Source organism: Scyliorhinus canicula, chromosome 2 (genome assembly GCF_902713615.1).
Source record: "Scyliorhinus canicula chromosome 2, sScyCan1.1, whole genome shotgun sequence".
Classification (NCBI taxonomy): domain Eukaryota; kingdom Metazoa; phylum Chordata; class Chondrichthyes; order Carcharhiniformes; family Scyliorhinidae; genus Scyliorhinus; species Scyliorhinus canicula.
The window spans coordinates 117,253,722-117,274,993 of NC_052147.1; the positions used below are offsets into that span (position 1 = coordinate 117,253,722).

Sequence of the window (21,272 nt, forward strand, 5' to 3'; positions counted from 1 at the left end):
AGTTCCTCTGTCTGGGACCCTTCCTCCCTCATGAGCACCTTATATATACCCGAGACTCTACCCTCCCCATCTTCCCTCCTAGAGACTATTCTGTCGAGGATCCCCATTGGCGGGAGGCGTGGGAAAGATGGGACCTGTCTACGAACAAAGTCCCGCAACTGTAGGTATCTAAAATCATTTCCCCTTACCAACCCAAATTTCTCCTCCAAGCTCCTCAGACTCGCAAAGCTCCCTTCCAGGAACATATCACCCACCCTTCCCGCCCCTGCTCGCAGCCATACTCGGAACCCCCCATCCATACTCCCGGGGGCAAACCGATGGTTGTCGCAGATTGGCGCCCAGACAGACGCCCCCATCTCCCCCACATGTCTCCTCCACTGGCCCCATATCCGCAGGGTCGCCACCACTACCGGGCTGGTGGTGTACTTGGCTGGCGGCAGCGGTAGAGGAGCCGTGACCAGGGCTGCCATGCTGGAGCCGCCCCACCCGCTCCCAAATAGACCCCGTACCCACCATCCACTTCCTTATCATAGCGATGTTGGCCGCCCAGTAATAATTGATCAGACTCGGCAAAGCCAGCCCTCCCTCGCTGCGTTTCCTCTCCAACATCGCCTTCTTCACCCGCGGGGATTTTCCCGCCCAGACAAAGCTCATGATCAGCCCGTTAACTCTTTTGAAGAAGGACTGTGGGATAAAGATCGGGAGGCACTGAAAAATAAACAAAAATCGAGGGAGGATTGTCATTTTTACAGTCTGCACCCTCCCTGCCAGCAACAGCGGGAGTGCATCCCATCTCTGAAACTCTCCCTTCATTTGCTCCACCACCCTGGCCAAATTTAACTTATGCAGCCTGCCCCAGTCTCGTGCCACCTGGATTCCCAAATACCGGAAATTTTCCTCAACCAGCCTAAACGGTAGCCCTCTCAATCTGTTCTCCTGGCCCCTTGCATGGACCACAAACATTTCACTCTTGACCGTATTTAATTTGTATCCTGAGAACTGGCCGAACTTCCTCAGCATTCCCAGTATAGTTCTCATCCTGGCCACTGGGTCCGACACATACAGGAGCAGGTCGTCTGCATAAAGAGAAACCCTATGTTCAACCCCGCCCCTCACCATCCCCTTCCAACCCTCTGCGGCTCTCAGCGCAATCGCCAGCGGCTCTATGGCCAGCGCAAACAGCATCGGGGAGAGCGGGCAGCCCTGTCTGGTCCCTCGGTACAACCTAAAATACTCCGACACTTCTCTGTTGGTCCTGGCGCTGGCCCTCGGGGCCTGATATAATAATTTGATCCAGTCCACTAATCCCTCCCCGAACCCAAACCGTCCGAGCACCTCCCATAGATAGTCCCACTCCACCTGGTCAAAGGCCTTCTCGGCGTCCATTGCCACCACTACCTCCACCTCCCATTATCACATTAAGTAATCTTCTCAGGTTGGCTGCCAGTTGCCTACCTTTCACAAACCCCGTTTGATCCTCCCCAATCACCTCCGGTACACAGTCCTCCATTCTACCCGCCAGTACCTTTGCCAGGAGCTTGGCGTCTACATTAATCAGGGAGATTGGCCTGTAGGACCCTCAAGCCTCCAGATCTTTACCCCGCTTCAATATCAGAGATATGGTGGCTTGTGACATTGTCGGCGGCAGGGTCCCTCTGTCCCTTGCCTCATTAAAAACCCTCGCCAAGACCGGGCCCACCAGCTCAGTGAACTTCCTATAAAACTCTACTGGGTATCCATCCGGCCCCGGGGACTTCCCTGACTGCATGGCCTTAAGGCCCCCCAATACCTCCTCTACTCTAATCGGGGCCCCCAGCTCTTCCACTCTTCCACCTACTGTTGGGAATGTTAACCCGTCTAGAAACCTTTTCATCCCCTCCGGTTCTTCCGGCGGCTCCGAAGTATACAGCTTACGATAGAAGTCCCGGAATACCTTATTCAATTCTGCCGGGTCCTCCACTTTGCGCGCCCCCCCCCCCCCCCCCCCCCGTCTCTTACTCTACTTATTTCCCTGGCCGCCTCCCTCTTCCTGAGTTGCTGCGCTAACAGTCTGCTAGCCTTTTCCCCATGCTCGTACACCACTCCCCTCGCCTTCCTAAGCTGTTCCACAGCCCTGCTCGTGGATAGAGCCCCCAGTTCCGCCTGTAGTCTCTGCCTCTCCCTGAGTAAAACCTCCCCCGGTGGACTCCGCGTGCTCTTCATCTATCCGACCCATTTCCCTGACCAATCTATCCATCTCTGCCCGGTCTGCCTTGGCTCTGTGGGCCCCAATTGAAATCAGCTCCCCCCCGCACTACTGCCTTTAGCGCCTCCCACAGGGTCGCCGCTGAGACCTCCCCCGTGTCATTCACCTGCAGGTAATTTTGCATACATCTCCGAAGCCTTTCGCAGATCCCCTCCTCCGACAGCAGTCCCACATCTAGCCTCCATTGCGGGCGTTGATCGCTCGCTCCCCCGAACTGCAGGTACACCCAATGCGGTGCATGGTCTGAAATGGTAATTGTTGAGTATTCCGTGTTCTTTACCTCCCCCATACAGTCCCTGCTTAGTACAAAGAAATCTATCCTGGAATATACTTTATGGACGTGCGAGTAAAACGAGTAGCCCCTTCCTGTTGGCTGTCTATCTCTCCAGGGGTCCACTGCCCCCATTTGCTCCATAAACCCTTTCAGCTCCCTTGCCATTGCTGAGAGTCTACCCGTTCTGGGACACGACTGATCCAAAGTCGGGTCAAGGACCATGTTAAAGTCCCCTCCCATTATTAGCCTGCAAGAATCCAGGTCCGGGATCTTCCCCAGCACTCTTTTAATGAAGTCCACGTCATCCCAGTTCGAGGCATATATATTCACCAGCACCACTCTTCTCCCCTCCAGTCTGCCCCATACCATCAGGTATCTGCCCCCCCTTGTCTGCGGATATGCCCTCTGCCTCAAATTGCACGCGCTTGTTGATCATGATTGCCACCCCTCTGGACTTCGAGTCCAAGTCCGAGTGGAAGACCTGGCTAACCCAGCCCTTCCTTAGCCTGGTCTGGTCCGACACTTTCAGATGTGTCTCCTGCAACATAATTACATCCGCCCTCAGGGCCCGCAAGTCGTGAACACCCGCGCCCTCTTAACCGGCCCATTCAGTCCCTTGACGTTCCAGGTGATCAGCCTGGTCGGGGGGCACATCCCACCCCCCCCACCCCGCCGGTCAGCCATAGCCTTTCTCGGGCCGGCCCCTGGCCCATGCGTCGCGCCATTCCTGGCCCGCCCTTTGGCTGCCTCCACCCTCGACCTCCTTTCCCGTGCCTTTTTCAAGTCCCTCCCCCGTCAGCAGAACAACCCCCCCCCCCCCCCCCCAACCCCATCCCCCGATACCCCCACCCCTGCCATCTACTGGCTGTAACTTCCCCCCCCCACCTGACTCCCTTGACTAGCCAATCTGCTAGCCCGGTGACTCAACACTCCGGCGCCTTCCTGTCTCAGTCCCATTGTTTCCCCGTCCTCCTCCCCACTCCCCGGCGCCCCATCCCCCTCTCCCACCCACGAGGGCAAGCCGGCTCCAGTGTCTTCTGCGAGCTGCACAAAAAGTACAAACTAGCCCAAACAGGAAAACAAAAACAGAAAAAAGAGTAAAAGCACAAAAATAAACCCAAAAAACAAACCCCCCCCCCCCTAAGAAACAAGAGAGATCCAACAAAAAAAACCAAAAAAGGGGGAAGGGGGGGGGGGGGGGGGGGGTTAACCCCCCAAACCAATGTCCATGAACAAAGGAAATAGTCCCAAATGTCCCGCTTGGCCCCTTTGGCCCAGCAAACCGTTGAGCAGCAGTCCAGGCACATTCGGCGTTCCTTCCAACAGTAATCCTCGGGCCCTAATTCGCGTCCTTGGGGCCTCCTTTCGGGACCAGCCCCAGGTCCCTCACAAAATCCATCGCTTCTTCGGGCTCTGAGAAGTAGTGGTGTTGACCCTGGTGCGTGACCCATAGGCGAGCCCGGAACAGCAGACCAAACTTCACGTGCTTCTTGAACAGCACCTCCTTGACATTCTTAAAGGCTGCTCACCGCCGAGCCACCTCCTGGCTTAGGTCCTGATAAATGCGGAGAACACTGTTGTTCCACATGCTGCTCCTGGCGCTCTTTGCCCACTGCAGCACCCGCTCCTTGTCCACGAACCTGTGGAACCTAATCACCATCGGGCGGGGGGGGTCCGCCCGGCCGCCCCTGCCTTGCCTGCACTCTGTATGCCCCCTCCAGCTCCGGGGGTCGCGGAACGGCTTCGGCCCCCATAAGCTGCTTCAGCAGGTCTGCTACAAACACTGCAGCATCAGCTCCCTCAGCCCCCTCCGGGAGGCCGACCATCCTCAGGTTGTTCCTGCGGACTCTATTCTCCAGCTCCTCCACTCTGTCCAGCAGTCTTCTCTGCCGCTCTTTCAGGCCGTCAACTTCTAGCGCTGCAACCGTCTGCGCATCCGCCTGCTCCTCCACCGCCTCTCCCAGCTCCTTAACTTTAACATCCTGCGCGTCCAGCCTCTGGTTCAGCTGATCCACCGCTTTCTGGATTGGGTCCAAGCTGTCCCGCTTCAGCGCTTCAAAACTGGACTTCATTACCTGGAGCATGTTATCCAGCGCCAGCTGGATTGCTGAGTCCAGGGTCCGTGTGTCCGCCATCTTAGGCCCCAGGTAAGTTTCTTCAGGTCCTTGTCTCTGTCCCTTTTTCTCCTTCTTTTTCTGCCTTCTGGACTCGCGCTGTTCCATATGCCGCAGCCCACTCCTCAGCGCCTTCACTGCCGCTTTCCTTCACCCAGCTCCTTAAATTTTACCTTCTGGGCCTCTGAAGTGGGTCCAAGTTGTCCTGCTTCAGCAACTCCAAAACTTCTTTTCTTCTCCTGGAGGAAGGACGGTCCGTGGGTCCGCCATCTTACTTTCCAGGTCCGTTTCCTCTGCTCCTTGCCTCCGTCTCTCTCTCTTCCCCTACCTGCTGGCCTCCCACGCTTCCATCGCTGTCAGCCCGCTCTCCAGCCCTTTCTCGGCAGCCTTTTTGCCGCCCCCGAGGTCCCGCTATCACGGGGAATCAGCTCCAAAGCCCCGCTGGAGTGAGAGCCCACCGAATGTGCGGCTCACTCAGGCATCGCCGCCACTGGAAGTGAGCTTGCCTCTCGTCTTTGAGTGCAATTGTTAGCGCCACACTGCATACCCAACACATCAACACCCAAAACACAAATGTGGTTAAGCTGAACAATTCTCCATAATAGATGTTCCAGGTTGATCACAGCGACAGATTTTGGTTGCATTTGTAAATGGCTACTTTTTAATTCAGGTGCTTTAGTCACAGCACAAACATCCCCTTTTCATTGTATAGCCATGGCCCTGCTTTCTTTTTCTGCTTAATTTAATAAAGTGATTGCAAATGTTTGTCCTGAGAAGGACATATTGAACTCTATGCCATTGAATTAGAGTAAAAGAGGCTGCAGCCAGAGATGAACAATTTATCAGTAAGTGTGACGGGCTCGTAGCTCCAAAAAGGCAAAAGGGTTGAAATCACTTTGTACAATATTAATACTGTTATTGAGCTATGATTTAATGGGGTTGACACTTTGGTTAAAATAACAGACTGAAGGACTGAACAGGAATGTGTTCATGTGTTTAGTTATTAACATGAAAGTGTGATTGTAACACAAAAGCCAGGAAGCAACAGCCTCCTCAACAGTGAGATTTATCAAGTAAAATGTAAAATATATGTGAAGATTTTGGTCAACACGTGGAATAAAGTGTATATTCCACATCAATGCACATCCTTGAAATGTGATCCACACAACCGTAAATCTCAGTCCTGGATAACCCAGAAAAGTTGGAAACTTTTGCTTTATGTTAATCTTCGTATACTAATATGAGTCACAAGAATGCAATTTACCAATAAAACCTCCTCGGCATAATTGTCATATTCTTTACCTTTGATTCTGATCGCCTGGCTTTTTTTTCAAGGGGATTGAATCTCACTTTATGGGTAACTGTCTTCTTGACAAAATAACAAACCTCAATGGTTTGATGTTTGTACCATTTGAACATCAGATTCATTTGATGTTTTAACGTCTTTCAAAGCAAAATTGCTTGAATAGACAAGATATTAAATCACTCATCAGGAATATAAAAGTAGTGCCATAATGATTCAGAATCCTAGGGTTGAAATCTTTTCTTAAATTACTTTCCCTCACTGCTTTGACTCTTTCAAACCAAGATATTGAAATTATGTTCATTCATCACAGTTGTACAAAGTATGCACCTTGCTCACGGTTCATTTGGCACGGTGGCTCGGTAGTATAATGTTTAGCACTGCTGCCTCACAGCACTACGGACCCAGGTTCAATTCCGGCCTTGGGCGACTGTGTGGAGTTTGCATGTTTTCCCCATGTCCACTCAAGTGGATAGAGCTGTGAAGAAGGCTTATAGTATGTTAGTGTTTATTAACAGGGGGCTTGAGTTTAAGAGCCGTGAGGTTATGCTGCATCTATACATGACCCTGGTGAGACCACATTTGGAGTATTGTGTGCAGTTCTGGTCACCTCACTATAGGAAGGATGTGGAAGCATTGGAAAGGGTGCAAATGAGATTTACCAGGATGCTGCCTGGTTTACAGGATAGGTCTTATGAGGAAAGGTTGAGGGAGCTAGGGCTTTTCTCTTTGGAGCGGAAGAGGATGAGAGGCGACTTAATAGAGGTTTATAAGATGATGAGGGAGATAGATAGAGTGGACGTTCAGAGACTATTTCCTTGGGTGGATGTAGCTGTTACAAGGCGGCATAACTATAAGGTTCAGGGTGGGAGATATAGGAGTGATGTCCGAGGTAGGTTCTTTACTCAGAGAGTGGTTAGGGTGTAGAATGGACTGCCTGCTGTGATAGTGGAGTCGGACACTTTAGGAACTTTCAAGCGGTTATTGGATAGGCACATGGAGCACACCAGAATGACAGGGAGTGGGATAGCTCGATCTTGGTTTCGGACAATGCACGGCACAACATCGAGGGCCGAAGGGCCTGTTCTGCTGTACTGTTCTATGTTTTATGTTCTTTGTCTGCGTGAGTTTCCTCTGGATGCTCCGGTTTACTCACACAGTTCCAAGATGTGCAGGTTAGGTGGATTGACCATGATAAATTGCCCGTCAGTGTCCAAAGATGTGCACGTTAGGTGGGGTTGCGGGGATAGGGCAGGGCAGAGGGGCCTGGGTGGAGTGCTCTTTTGGAGGGTCGGTGCAGGCTCGATTGGCCAAATGGCCTCCTTCTGCAATGTAGGGTTTCTTTGATCCTATTTTTAAAATTTTGGAGCAAGTCCAATCGTGTCCTCAGGAGGTAGCGTGTGATGCTTTCCCGTCTGTAACACAATTTAAGAAAATATAGAGTAGTGACAAGGAGCCCTCATAAGACTTGATTCTTCAAATTATCCTGTGCAAATTTAATAGAAAATAAGTGTCATTAATTCTGAGACAGATACTTCCTGAACGTCTCAACTCGAAGCCGTGATTCACAGCAGCAGTATACCAGACATTGATGATTCGGAATTTCAGCTGCATCCAGCGGAGGTTTAAGATCTATCCTATAGTCCTGTGTGGAATGTGGAATGCAGCAACGAACAAAAACTTTTGGAGGAAAGGGGGATAAGGGTCAATTGGTTCAGCAGGGAGCTGGGTGTGGGGATATGCTGATAACAACATGCATTGGATTCCTGCTGAAAGGTCGCTGCAGAGACGCTGCTCAAGAGAGCCTCCGAATTTGTTCTGAGCAATGCTTGCAGTGAGAGTTGTGGTACTTGAGATTGAACCCATTCCATCAACATGCTGTCAGAGTAATTATAGCCTCCTCTTAATGACAGGCTGCAGTGACCCTACCTACTTCACCTTTATGCAGTCATTAAAGAGCTTTTATGGTCTTGTTTACCCTCCTGAGCTCTGTCTGGGACAGCAAGATTGTTCAACAGACATTGTCAGCTGCCGCTTTTCAGCTTTTGGGTCTTGATCAACAAATGAATCTGTGTTTAAGCAATCCTTTCATCTGATTTTTTTTTGACTTAAATTAGTGCAGGCTCAAAACTGAAGTAGAATGAACAATGTCAAATGACCCTATAGAACTGATGCTTATGGAGTAAGTGAATACAAATCATTGGCTGTCAACAGCTTTCTGAAAAGAATGCAATGCTAAGTGGTCCAGTGTGATGAACTGAGGATGCTTCATAGATTCCATTGGAATTCTATGCTAATCTCATCCTCATTAACAATAACCCTTTGAGTTGCATTCCATTGACCAAAAAAACTTTATATCTCAGGAATATTTTTAATTGAGGCAAAGTATAGGTCCACAGTGTTCTCAAATCCTGTTGAACATGTCTGGCATTCGAAGTGTACCAAATAACCTCTCAAAAATCCCAGTGAACAGTTGACGGTTTGGCTCCTTCATTTGTTTGCTCATAACTGCCTGAGGTAAACCTGCTGAGTCTCAGAATTGGAATTCTTTAAGGGAGAAGGAAATGCATATGTTGGCTACACACCGTGCACCCAGTCCAAGTGCACGGTAGAAACATTAAGTAGAAACACATATATTGCGGAAAGGAGGGACATGTTGGCGAAGCTTTTTACTTTGCCTCCCATCAGGACAAACTCAAAAATGTTGGGTTGGATTCTCGTCCCTGCCGTGCCACATTTCTATTTCACCCCACCAGCGGGATGCTCCATTACTCCGGCTGCTCAATGGGGTTTCCCATTGTGGGGTAGCCCCACGCCGTCGAAACCCCCCCCCCCCCCCCCCCCCCCCCCGGGCTGCCAGCAAAACGGAGCATCGCGCCGGCGGAGAATCCAGCCTGTCAAATTTCAAACCATCATCACAACAATTTCTACTACCGGAGAAAAGGGTGCTGATTGATTCTCACGTCTACTCTGATTGGCTGAGGCGTTGCCATGGATAAAGCATTGGAGAACTGCTCACACTTTAAATTTGTTTAATTTCACTTACATACTATAATTGCCCCAATACCCTCCAAGAATATATAATAAAAAAATTATACATATTAATTACTTCCTCAAGTCATTGGAAAGCATAAAACAATCCATTAAAGTGTCATCCATATTATGACTTACCCAAGACTTACATTGCCATTGCAAGCCACAGAGACTCAACCAGAAAAACTATCCTGCTGATTTTCTTTCCTAATAAAAAGAATTCTAACTTGAAAGACTCAGTAGAAGAGAGCACAATGTAATAAGGCTACTATTTGGAGCAGCATCTTGTTGCTTGTTGCATCCAACTGGAACACACCAGCACATGTTGTGGATATTGATGGGATACGGATTTTTGTATCCAGATATATAGAACCCAAGAAGTCACTTACTAGAAAGTAAATTTATTTCTAAACTTAACTGTGCAGCAAAATCATGAAAGTGCGTTAAGTATATTTTCTTCTTCAGTACAGGGGGGAAAGGGGTAGTCAGGGCATCGGGGGTGGTGTGTTGTTGGGGGTGGGGGCAGTGAGAGGGGGCGAGATAATCGTGGGGTTAAAGTAATCAGGGTGGGGGGGAGTTGGGGCAGTTGGATGGTTGAGGGGAGTGGTTGTTTTGAGGGTGTTGGTCAGGGATAGGTGTAGTAGTCAGGGTTCAGAGGTATTTGGGAGGATAGTCAGGAGGATGTGGACTAGTCATGAGGTCAGAGGGTAGTGTGGGGTAGTTAGAAAGAGGGGTAGCGGGAGTTCATTGGGGTATTGGGGGTCCAGTGGGGAGTTAGGGGTTCACTAGTATAGCTATCCAGCAATTAGGAATGATTTTCATCATCCTCACCTTTCCTGCGTAATTATTCTGCTTATTATTCAGAATTATCTGAAGTCTTCAACTTTAACTCAAAGTTTTGAAGGGTTCAGACACAAGAGGATTGCCTCAAGGACATTGACGTGTAGTCAATGTGTGGGGACATCGGAGGGGTTCTGCAAGCACATCTTCTGGGATGCTCTGGGGTATGATCATCTGGAGAACAGAAGATATTGATCTGTATATTTTGGGAGTGGCTCAATCCTGTCCAAACAACAAAGCCATAAGTAGGAGCAGGAGTAGATCACTCAGCCCTTCAAGCCTGCTCTGCCATTCAACACAATCGTGGATGACCTTCTACCTCAACTCCACATTCCCATGCTGTCCTCATGCTCAGAAAAGTCATTGATCTCAGTCCCATGGACTGAGCAACCAGGGCCTTCGGGGTAGAGCATTCTAACGAGTCATAACCTCCTGAGTTAAGTAATTTCTCCTCATCCTATCAGTACACCTTGCCACTCCAAAAATGACCCTTTCATTCCTCCCCTTACTTTCTTTAAAAATATTTTTATTTGCCATATTTTCATAATTTTCGCAATACAAAGAAAGAAAACACCAATAGTACTATCCCAACAATAAAAAACCGAAAACATATATTCGTGGAACCAAAACATAAAACAACCCCCCCCCCTCCCCCACCCCCCATTAGCATTCAACAGCAACTAACTCCCAAAAGTGCATGATAAACAAACCCCAAGAATTGTAGAACCTCTCCATCACCCCCCCCCCCCCCCCAGCTCAACCTTCACTTTGCCAGGGTCAGTACCTCCAGCAGGTCCCCCGCCACGCCGAGGCACAGGGCGGAGAAGCTGACGTCCATCCCAACAAGACCCGCCTACGAGCGATCAGCGAGGTGAAGGCTAAAACATCTGCTGCCGCACCCACCTGCAACTCGGGCCTGTCCAACACCCAGAAGAAGGCTCCCACATCACTCATAAACATCCTCCACCCCCTTGGGATAGAACAGCTGGCTCATCTTTGATTTTGTGAGGTGCGCCCTATACATGACTTTCAATTGTGTCAGCCCCAACCTTGCATACCTCACACCACAATCCCTCTTCCATCTCCTATGCCCCAGCTATTCCTCCCATTTCACCGTAGCCCCCTCCATGGACACCCTGGTTGGGATTCTCCGTTTCTGAGACTAAGGGCTGGATTCTACAATTTTGAGGCAATGTTTGGAGCATGTGTCTAGTCTTAAGACCAGAAATTCGGCTCCACCCCCGCACCGATGCTCTGCCCGATGGGGGGCTAGCAGACGCATCACATAAAGCCTGCAGGTACGGCCAGAGTATTGCTGGGTCCGTGGCTGCGCATGCGCACGGCGGCCGCATGCAGCGGTTGCGCTGTACAACCTGGCGCCAGCCGCATGCGGACGCAGCCTGCCAGATAGTGTCCCCCTTTAACCCCCCTCGACCTCCCCGGCCAACCCCCCACCTGTGACCCAGCCCCAGCTGAATCCCCCCTGGCCAGTGGAATGGTTCCCCGCCCTCCCCCATCCCCGACTATGGCATCGCTGGACTTTGTCCGCAGCCGTCACGCGAGGTCCCCGAACATTGTGAGCACACACGCCCCACGCCCTCGGGAAGTTGAATCATCGGGGGTGGAGCATCGTGGGAGGGCCCCAGGTGACGCCCTGAGGCCGTCCCAACAGTGTGCAGCGTACTCAGCGATAACCCTGTTTTTGAAGGGGTGGAGCATCCGAAAAATGGCGTTGTCCCCGATTTCGGCATAAAAACGGATTCTCCGGCCAATCGCCGAACGCGATTTCAGCATCAGCAATCAGAGAATCTAGCCCTAAGTGTTGAGACCAATGCAGAATTCATAGAGTTCCACGACAGGAAAACTGGCTACTGTTAAGGGGCTAGCAACGGCGCCACGTGGAACACAATCAGTTCCAATGAGAAATGGCATCGGATTCGGCGGTTTCGTGATTGACACTCAGGAGGCTGACAAGCAGTAGCTGCATACTCACACTTCACTTCGCACACACGCCATCCCAATCAACAAAATGGCAGCGAGGAGAGCAGCCCCAAGATTCACGGGTGCCGAGCTAGATTCACGGATGCCTGGACACATCGGAGGAGAAGAGGATGACCCTGTATCCTGGCCCAGGAAGGAGGCTGTCAGCTGCCGCCATTCACCGTGCCTGAGCACAGGTGGCAGAGGTGGTCAGTGCTGTGAGTAACACCCTCCGGACTGGCCAGCAGTGCCAAAAAAAACTGCACAGCATCCTCAGGGTGCCCAAGGTAAGTGGGCAGCACTGTGCCCCTGGCACCAATCCCCTCCCACACACCCATAGCCCTGCCCATCCCCCCCTCCCCACACCTGGAGGTTGGGTGAACTCCACCCTGCACCACATGTTGGCACCTGTCATAATATCCACTCATGTATATCATGAGATGCAGAAAGGCGGTGATTGACACACAGGATAACCAATGAACACACACAACACAATCACCAGACAGGACACCACCACTATAAAGCCCACAGGGCATTAAGGCTCTCCCTCTCTCACAGGACATGGCCAGGGAGATAGTTGCAGTGCACAGGCCAATGAACATCATCACCATGTGATACAGAGCTAGTCTGGTCAAGCCAGTAGGAGGTCATCGGTTAGGTTAATAGAGTGTCAACCCACAGCAGATTATGTACAGCAATTAACAGGTTCAATAAAACAGTGTTGGACCATCTCCTGTGTCGGAAGCCTGTTTCTCGTTTTACTGCATCCAGTTGCAGTCGATGTTAGACCAACACAGATAACACATCAGCACCCATACAGGCCGCCATGGCCGGGTGCCCTGGCCACTGAGGCCACCAGCCACCCACCTGCAGGTGTAGTTGAAGGATTCCAACCATGTGCAGCAGCAGGTGATGTTGCTGACAATGTGTGCCACCCAGGCCAACCCCACACTGATGGTATCTGTGATGGAGGCTTTGGGGACAATAGTTTTGGCTATCGGTCTGCATGTCCAAGGCCTGGGGCATTCTGTGCAAACGCTGGCCGAGGCCCAGGGCAGGGTTGCCGCCTCACTGGCAACCATGTGCCAGACCCACCTAGGCATTGCAGCGGCTCTCCTGTGCCATGGCTGGAAACTTTGGCGGCATTGCCCAGGCACTGGCCAATGTGGCACAGACACAAAGGGAGGTGGCCCAGTCACAGAGAAAAATGTTGCTTGTTATGCTTTCCCTTAATTTGCTGTGTTTTAATTGCCTTTGCTCAAGACTCGACAGGTATCTTTCTGATACCACCACAGGGTTCAAAGCCAAATACTGATCAATGACTCGATACACCAGTTAGTAAGTTTGAAATCAATGCACATTTATTTACACACACAGTCAATTATTACTCATGCACAAACTGTACTCACTAAACTACAACTACTACTAAAAGCCTATACTTAGCTTCGAGTGGCCCACTCAGTCAGAGGAACAATGGCCGTTGTCCGGTTCTGATACTGCTGGCTTCAAACTGGTATAGAATAGTAGCTAGGAACGCCTATCTCGTAGCGTGCATTGACCTTAGACTTACTTGGCTGGTGCTTGGCGGGCCTCTCGTCGCTGAGAGCCAAAGGCCAAGATGAAGATGGAGAAGCTAAGAGTTCTCAAGAGATTCTAAGAGAGCGAACTGACCTTGGGGACTCTGTTTTACAGCTCCCAGGGTTTCACGCCCTTCTGGGCGGACCTTGGACTTGATCCCAATTAATTGGACCATGTCCTAATCGTTTGTATCGATTCTCTCCAATAACGGGGTCGTTCCCTGATCGTTGGGCGGGCCCTAGGTAACCATTGGCCTGCCTTTGTTTTAGCTTCCACTGGCGCCGGGGAGTCTGTCCTGGTACCGATTGTTTCAATGTTTCTATTTGTTCCCGGAGATACCTCATTACTATGCTAATGGCTCGTAGTTTCAGTTCTGTCTGGGTTCTGTAAGTTCCAATCCACAGGAACCTTGCACCTGCTTGGTTTTCTAGTGCTGTCCATTTTTCCCTGCACTCTTTGCGCGTATCCATTTTGTAATCTGGACGAGGCCATCCCAGGTGGCTATAATGGCTGATGTAATACAAATCCATGAGGTGGTGCAGTCCCAGACAGAGATGGTCCACTCTCTGTGCTCCATGGCCGCGAGCGTGCGGACCCTGGTCGAGAACAGAGTGGGCCTCCAGGACTGGCAGCAGCAGGTGGCGTGGAGCCCTAGGGTTTAGCTCTGCTCGCCCTTCTGCCCCATAGAGTAGCTCCAGTGCCGTCGGGCACCCCGAGGGAGGAGGAGGAGGTGATGGGTCCCCCGCCGGAGACTCCCACAGGGGAGGTACCAGAACACGGCAGCACGTTGGAACCCCATGCCTGTCCCTGGCACATCTGCTGGGCAGCGGACGGAACTGCGGATGGAACCACCACAATTCCTATCCGCCATCATCGTAACCCGAGTCCTGCCCACTGGGCCTGACCCGGCCTGTCCTTTTGTTGCCATTGAATTCCTTCACCCTCCCTCCCAGAATCCCCCATCCTCTTTCTCTTGAAAACAACTCTCCCAGTATTGATCCCATCCCCCACCTTTCACACCTCTCAGGCCCATTGAAACCTGTTCGAGCAGGTTCCAGTGACCACGGCCCCTCCCCCTACCACACTCCCATTCACTAGCGAGCCCTCACTTGCTAGTGTGGAGGCCCCTGCCCAAGCATCCCTTCTCCCAATCCCCTTCCCATGAACCAGTCCCTGAAAACAAGGACAAAATACCACAGCCCAGTAAACCACCATATTCCCAAAGCTCAGTATCTTCATACCCACTGTAACCCATAGCAGGGGGTACACTACCCTTCCCCATAAACCAAGCCAAAAACCAAATCCCCAACTGAGGGCCGAAGGGCCCGTACTGCGCTGTAATATTCTATGTTCTATGTTCCCCCCACACATATAGAACAAATAAATATCCTGAAACAGGAAACAAGAAATGAGGTTGTATATAGTAAGAAGTCTTACAACACCCGGTTAAAGTCCAACATGATTGTTTCAAACACTAGCTTTCAGAGCACTGCTCCTTCCAAAGGTGATTCACCTGAGGAAGGAGCAGTGCTCCGAAAGCTAGTGTTCGAAAGAAACCTGTTGTACTTTAACCTGGTGTTGTAAGACTTCTTACTGTGCTCACCCCAGTCCAACGCCGGCATCTCCACATCGTTGTATGTAGTATTTCACCCCCTTCCCTTCAGTCCTGAACCAAACCCCAGGCCCACTTTCCATTTTAACCCCAGTTCTTCAGCCTTCAATAACGCCTCCGCCGCCTCTGCCATCTCAAAGTAGAAGTCCCTCGAATTATAGGTCACCCTATAACTTCGCCGGGTAGGCCACACCGAACCTCACGCCATTACTGTAGAGTGCTGCCATTAACCGACCAAAGGCTGCCGGCCTTCTCACCAGCTCCACCATTAAGTCCTGGTGAATATGAATACCAGCTCCTTCCCAATGCACCTCGTGCCTTTGTTTGGCCCAACTCCTCCTTGACATGGAATTCATGGAAACAAATTATGACCGCCTTTGGCGGCTCATTTGTCTTTGGCTTGGTCCTCAGCAACTGATGAGCCATGTCCAGTTTGCACAGGGAGGAATCTTCCCCCTCCTCCAACAACTCCGCCAACATCTTAACAAAGTACTCAGTCAGCCTTGGGCCCTCCACCCCCTTGGGAAAACCCACAATTCTCAAATTCTGCCGCCGCAACCTGTTCTCCAGCTCCTCCATTTTGGCTCTGAGTCCTTTGTTGACCTACGCAGCTCCTCACCCATCGAGTGGAACTGGTCACTATGTTTCGACAGAGCCTCCTCCAACCCCTTCAGCTTCTCTCCTTGCTCCCATACATCGGGTGATGTCTTCAACACCGCTACCTTCACCGGGGCCATCGCCTCCTCCACCAGCTCCTACATTGCAGCCATCATCTCCTTACGCATCACCTCTATGTGTTTGGCGAACTGCCTCTCAAACTCTCCAGCCATCACCTCGCTCAGAGTTTCCACTGTGAAGGGCGCGGCCCCACCCAGCGAACCAGCCTCCACCATCTTTCCTGCTGCCGAGCTCACCTGTTTACTCGACAGCGAACTTTCGCTCAAGCCCTTCTTCCCAGCGGCTTTTTTCTGGGTCTTTGATATTCCCCTCCTTCCTTATGTCTTCCTACACCAGCTTAACCAAAAACTGCCCCTATAACTGCCTCGAGCAGGAGCCACCCAATGTGCGACGCCCACCTACATGCCGCTGCCTGAAATTCATTCCTACCCTTTCTTTTCTATCCACGAACCAATCCTCTATATTTTCTGTTCATTTTTTTATTGCCCCAAAGTTGGAAGTTGATGAACGCAAATTAACAAACCAAGTCTTCCATAAGGTGATTAGTTTTATTGCTGACTCATGTTATCTTTTGTTTCCAGGCTGATGGGGTGCCGTACATAACAAAAGACCAATTGACTTCATTACTGGATGAATGCATCCAATGTCAAAGTTTAGGAAGAATATCTGATGATAAAGTCTTGGATGCTGATTCTGAACCTTCTGGCTCTTGGTGTTCCCCAACGCACCCATCGACGATTGTCTACAATACTCCACGGCTATCGGAATCTGTTCTTTCTCAGCTTTTGGAGGATGCTTACAACTCGGGCCTTTCTCCAACTCCCAGTGGAGCTGAGGGAGGTATCAAACAATTAGCTGCTGCTATTGAGAGTGAAGACCCAGGTTACTATCGCAACAAAGCCATGGCAATCACCAGCAGGCTAACAGAAAAACAGCCGGCTGTTTCAGTAGCAGATGGTGATCAATCAGAAAGTCAAGGAGGGACGTGGACACCGATCAATTATGAAGAATCCTACATGACCAGGGCACTAGAGATTAAACAGGAGAAAAAGCCCACCTTCTTGAATGATCCATGTCTTGATGAATCTACAGACAAGGAGCAGTCAGCAGATGACAACAGCACCACTCCACCATTACAACACAGAGGTATGATTATATGCCATTGTGACTTAAAATTACATTTTGACCGAAGTGTTGAATTAAAAGTAATCATTTCAATATTTTGTATCAAGTACCAACTTATTATTTGATGAAACTGAATGGGACTCAGAGGATGAGCAGATATGTTTGAATGTTGATAGCAAGCGATTGAGTTTAATACCTCAGCCATGCCCACTGCTTCCAGCAAAATATCCTCCTTTTAATCAACCCCACCCTTCCAAAGAAGATTCCAAATAGATTTCATGCTCATTCTCATTTATAAATGGTTATTTCTGACACCAACATGCCAAGAACAGGCAGGGAAACACTGCCGAACCACCAGTATAGACAAAAAGCATTTCAGTTTGCCAGGATTGTTAATCTGACTGAGTGATTTCCATGCATTTATTTATTAGAAACAAATGTTATTTGCTTTATTGCTCTGCATTTGTTTCAAAAAGGATATTTACTCCCTCTTACCACTGAATATACAAATCATTACAGTCTTGGTATGATAAGTTTATGTTATATAATATGCTATAGATGGATAGGGTGGAAGTGAGGGCTTAAGTGGGCCGGTGCAGACTCGATGGGCCGAACGGCCTCCTTCTGCACTGTATGTTCTTTGTTCAATCACCATCCAATCGGCATTCTGTCATCCACTGTTAGCCATTCTTATTATTTATAGAAGGGCAATTAGGGGTTCTGTAATCAACCTGTTTGGTCTCCTAAATGAGATTAAGTCAGTAAGCTTCTTTGCCGCTGTCCTGCGCATGTACGTATTTACAGAGAACCAGCTTGGGGCCAAAAATATATCTATAATCCATATCTGGACTTTATTTAATTTGTTATACACCTAAAATCACAACAGTATTAGTAAAAATGTTGTGTTATATGTTACATTCTCAATTCTTCACTGTTAATTGTGAAGATCTCAATCCCAAATGCCACAGTGCCTTTCAGCTCACCGGTTTACTACTTGTCACTGTTCCAGGGATATTTTGCATGACATTTGATTACCTGCATTGTAATTTCAAACAAGTTCTGTCAATTACTTAAACCACCCGTGCTCTTGTACATTTCTTCCAGCCAGTCTGCACAAGTATCATCTCAAAGTAGAATTAAAACTGAAAATGTGCCAATCAAGGAAAATAGACAGTAGAAGCTATGATCTTAATAAAATAAAGAAGAAATAATTTACTTTTATATAGCTACAATCTTGGTGCACCTGCAATATCAGGGTGATAAACGCTGAAATGAGAAGGGCAAAGAGAAAGTATGAGAATAGATTGGTGGCTGACATGAAAGTGAACACAAGTCTTTTATAAATATGCGAATAGTGAAAGTGTAGTTAAAGGAAGGGTGGGGTTGATTAAAAGGAGGATATTTTGCTGGAAGCAGTGGGCATGGCCCAGGTATTAAATAAGCACTTTGTATCTGTCTTCACATCAGACGTGGATGCTGCCAATGGCCATGCTTAGAAATACTGTGTCAGTGGGCGACCTGAGAGGTATTTTCTTTACCCAACTTTTAAGCAAGTTTGCTTTCTAGCAATGGTCACTGGAAAATTATCAGCAATGGGAACTCTGGCTGATTTTTCCCCTCCCTGGTCCAGGAATGCTGAAGCCAATAGTAGCTCCCACCATCGTCGAATATTTCTGGGACTGTTCCTATGACCTTCTTGGTCTGCAAATCGCAGTAAGGGAGCTCATTGTATTCAATGTTTATCGAGAAATTTTTGCTGCTAGATATTTGATTCACACTGTTGAATATCCCTTTATTTTTTTTATAGATGATGAAAATGTTTCTGACAGTGAACTGGAACAGAAGTAGAAGAAACTTTGTGACTTCATTTTACAGGATCCATGCAGTTTAATGGCAATTTAGTGTCAACAATTCATGAAGTAATCTTTATTAAAGAATTGCAAGTCTGGTCCTAAGAAAACATTGTTGGTGCCAATAACTCTGATATTCAGGTCTTTAGTACTTATGTTTCCCAGTTTATTAGCCATAGTTGGCTGATCCACAGATATTGCACAAATGAAACCATTTGAATGAATATGATTTTTATTTTGTTTTGCAATGACTCCAATCTATCTGCAGTTCCTGGCATGTAAATTTGCTATTGTCATGGAGCGGGATAGCCTGGTACTGAAATTCTGAGTTGTGGCTGAGCGCTGGGGACTATACCAGGCCTCCAAGCTGGTGCAGAACATATGTCAGGACTTGGATACAGTGCAGAGAAGATCTACTGGAAAGGTAGCAGGGACAAGGGAGACTTCAGTTATGTTGTTCTCTTAGAGCGGACAAAAGTGTGGAGTGATTTAGTAGAGGTGTTCAAAATGATGACGGGGTTTGACAGAGTAAGTAAATAGAAACTGTTTGCACTGACAAGAGAGTATAAGCAGAGAACATAGTGGTAAAAGAATAGGCATTAGAGCCAGAGGGGAGATTTTCGTCAAGTTTTTATGCTGTACACAACATTGCAGGAAGAAACAGATTGAATAGTAACTTGCAAAAGGGAATCAGATACATTCTTGAAAAGGAAGGCTTTGCAGGGCTGTTGGGAAAGAGAAGGGGAATGGAACTAAGTGGCTAAACTTTTCTAAAGCGCTGGCACAAGCATGATTGACCGAATGGCCTCATTCTGTCCTGTATACTGAATCACACTCACATAATTGAACCTGAGATGAAGCCAGGGAGAAGAAATACTGTTGACAAGTTTTTCACCCCAATATTTACATCAGAAAATCTTTCAATGCTTTCCTGCTAACTGTCCGCCTTTAATTATGATATCTTGTTTGGCTAAAAATGAGAATGTAATATTTATAATGCAGGCTATTATTACAATAATCTCCTAAACAAAGTTCAAGCTTTCAGTGAGTATTTTTTGCATTAGCTGTGTTTTGGTATCTGGTTTTCTTTATCCCCCTTTGTATTTTCAAGAAAATAAATGTATGATTTTAACATTTAACATTTGGTCTTTGGTTCTGTTTGGAATTGGGAATATCTTTTATTGCTGCATTGTTACTTTGGACTCCTATTTAGACTTTATAATGATTGCTGATCTCTACATTTTATCATGACTGCTTTGTCTTTTCTGATTCTATCTTTGTACTATCTAAAAGACAAAAGAATCTAGTGCTAAATTATAAGTAGGAGTGGCCACAGCTAAATGAATTATGAAGAATATTATATTACTTGCTCGCATTCAGGTACATTGGGCGAAATTCTCCGACCCCCAGTAGGGTCGGAGAATCGCCTGGGGACGCCGAAAATCCCGCCCCCGCCGTGGCAGAGATTCTCCGCCACCCAGGAAGTGGCGGCAGCGGGAATCACGCCACTCCGATCGGCGAGGCCCATGCGGTGATTCTCCGGCCCAGATGGGCCGAAGTCACACCGCTGGGAGGCCTCTCCCGCCGCCGAGGTTTGAACCACCTCTGGTGGCGGCGGGATCGGCGGCGCGAGCGGGCCCCCGGGGTCCTGGGGGGGGCGGGGGGCGTTCTGACCCCAGGGGGTGCCCCCACGGTGGCCAGGCCCGCGATCAGGGCCCCCCGCTCAGACTCCAGACCAGTGCCCTGGGTGCACTCTTTCTCCTCCGCGGCCGCCACGGCCTCCGCCATGGCAGAAGCGGAAGAGAAACCCACATCGCGCATGCGCCGGTGGTGACGTCAGCGGCAGCTGGCCGCTGACGTCACCGCTGGCGCATGCGCAGACCGGCGAACGCCTTTCGGCCAGCCCCGCTGCCGGGGACGCCGGTTTTTTGCACCAGTCTTCTGGTGCCAACCGCTCCGGCGCGGGGATAGCCCCCAAAGGTGCGGAGAATTCCCCACCTTTGGGGAGGCCAGACCCTGGAGTGGTTGGCGCCACTCCCCTACGCCGGGACCCCCCATCACGCCGGGTAGGGGAGAATCCCGCCCCTTGATCATAAACACTCTGAGCGCTTTACAAATCTTGGTCGGGATTCTCCGAAGTGGTGTACGCCGGCATCAACGGGCCTCCTGGCCCAACAATTCAGTGGACTTCAGGGGGCTAGCATGGTGCTAGAGTGCTGCGCGCTGCTGCAGCGCCGAAAGGCTGCCCTTCACGGCTGGCACGGGTCCGCGCATGCGCGTGGTTGCCGTCTCCACGCCGGCGCAGAGCAACATATCGGAGACCTACAGTGGGCCTGTGCGGAAGGAGGTAGACCCCCTCCAGATCATGGGCGCCCGCCGATCAGAAGCCCCCGATCGTGGGCCTGGACCCCATGGAGGCCCCCCTCCCAGAGTCAGATCTACTCACCCCCCCTCCAGGATGTCCACCACGGCCGCGGGTCCGAGCTCCCGCCGGGTGGTACCAAGTTGGAACCACGCCAGCGGGACTCGGCGGGAGTTCTGCCGGTCGCCTGCGGAGAATCGCTTCCAGCGGCCCCGAACCGGGGCCGCGGTGACTGCGGCGTGCGCGACTGGCAGGTCCGCAGAGAATCGCGGCAGCGC

At 49.8% G+C, this 21,272-nt stretch overlaps 1 protein-coding gene across 4 annotated transcripts in view; it reads left to right on the forward strand.

The window, feature by feature from the left end:
- The window catches only part of fsip1 (fibrous sheath interacting protein 1), a 612,301-nt gene extending 592,578 nt beyond the window's left edge, over positions 1-19,723 (forward strand). For all 4 annotated transcript variants that reach the window (XM_038785689.1, XM_038785714.1, XM_038785705.1 and 1 more), the window contains 2 exons: positions 16,239-16,803; positions 18,590-19,723. In XM_038785689.1, coding sequence (XP_038641617.1) covers positions 16,239-16,803; positions 18,590-18,630 — 606 coding nt within the window. In that variant the 3' untranslated portion in view covers positions 18,631-19,723. The remainder of the gene's footprint in view (positions 1-16,238; positions 16,804-18,589) is intronic.
- Positions 19,724-21,272: the final 1,549 nt, after the last annotated feature.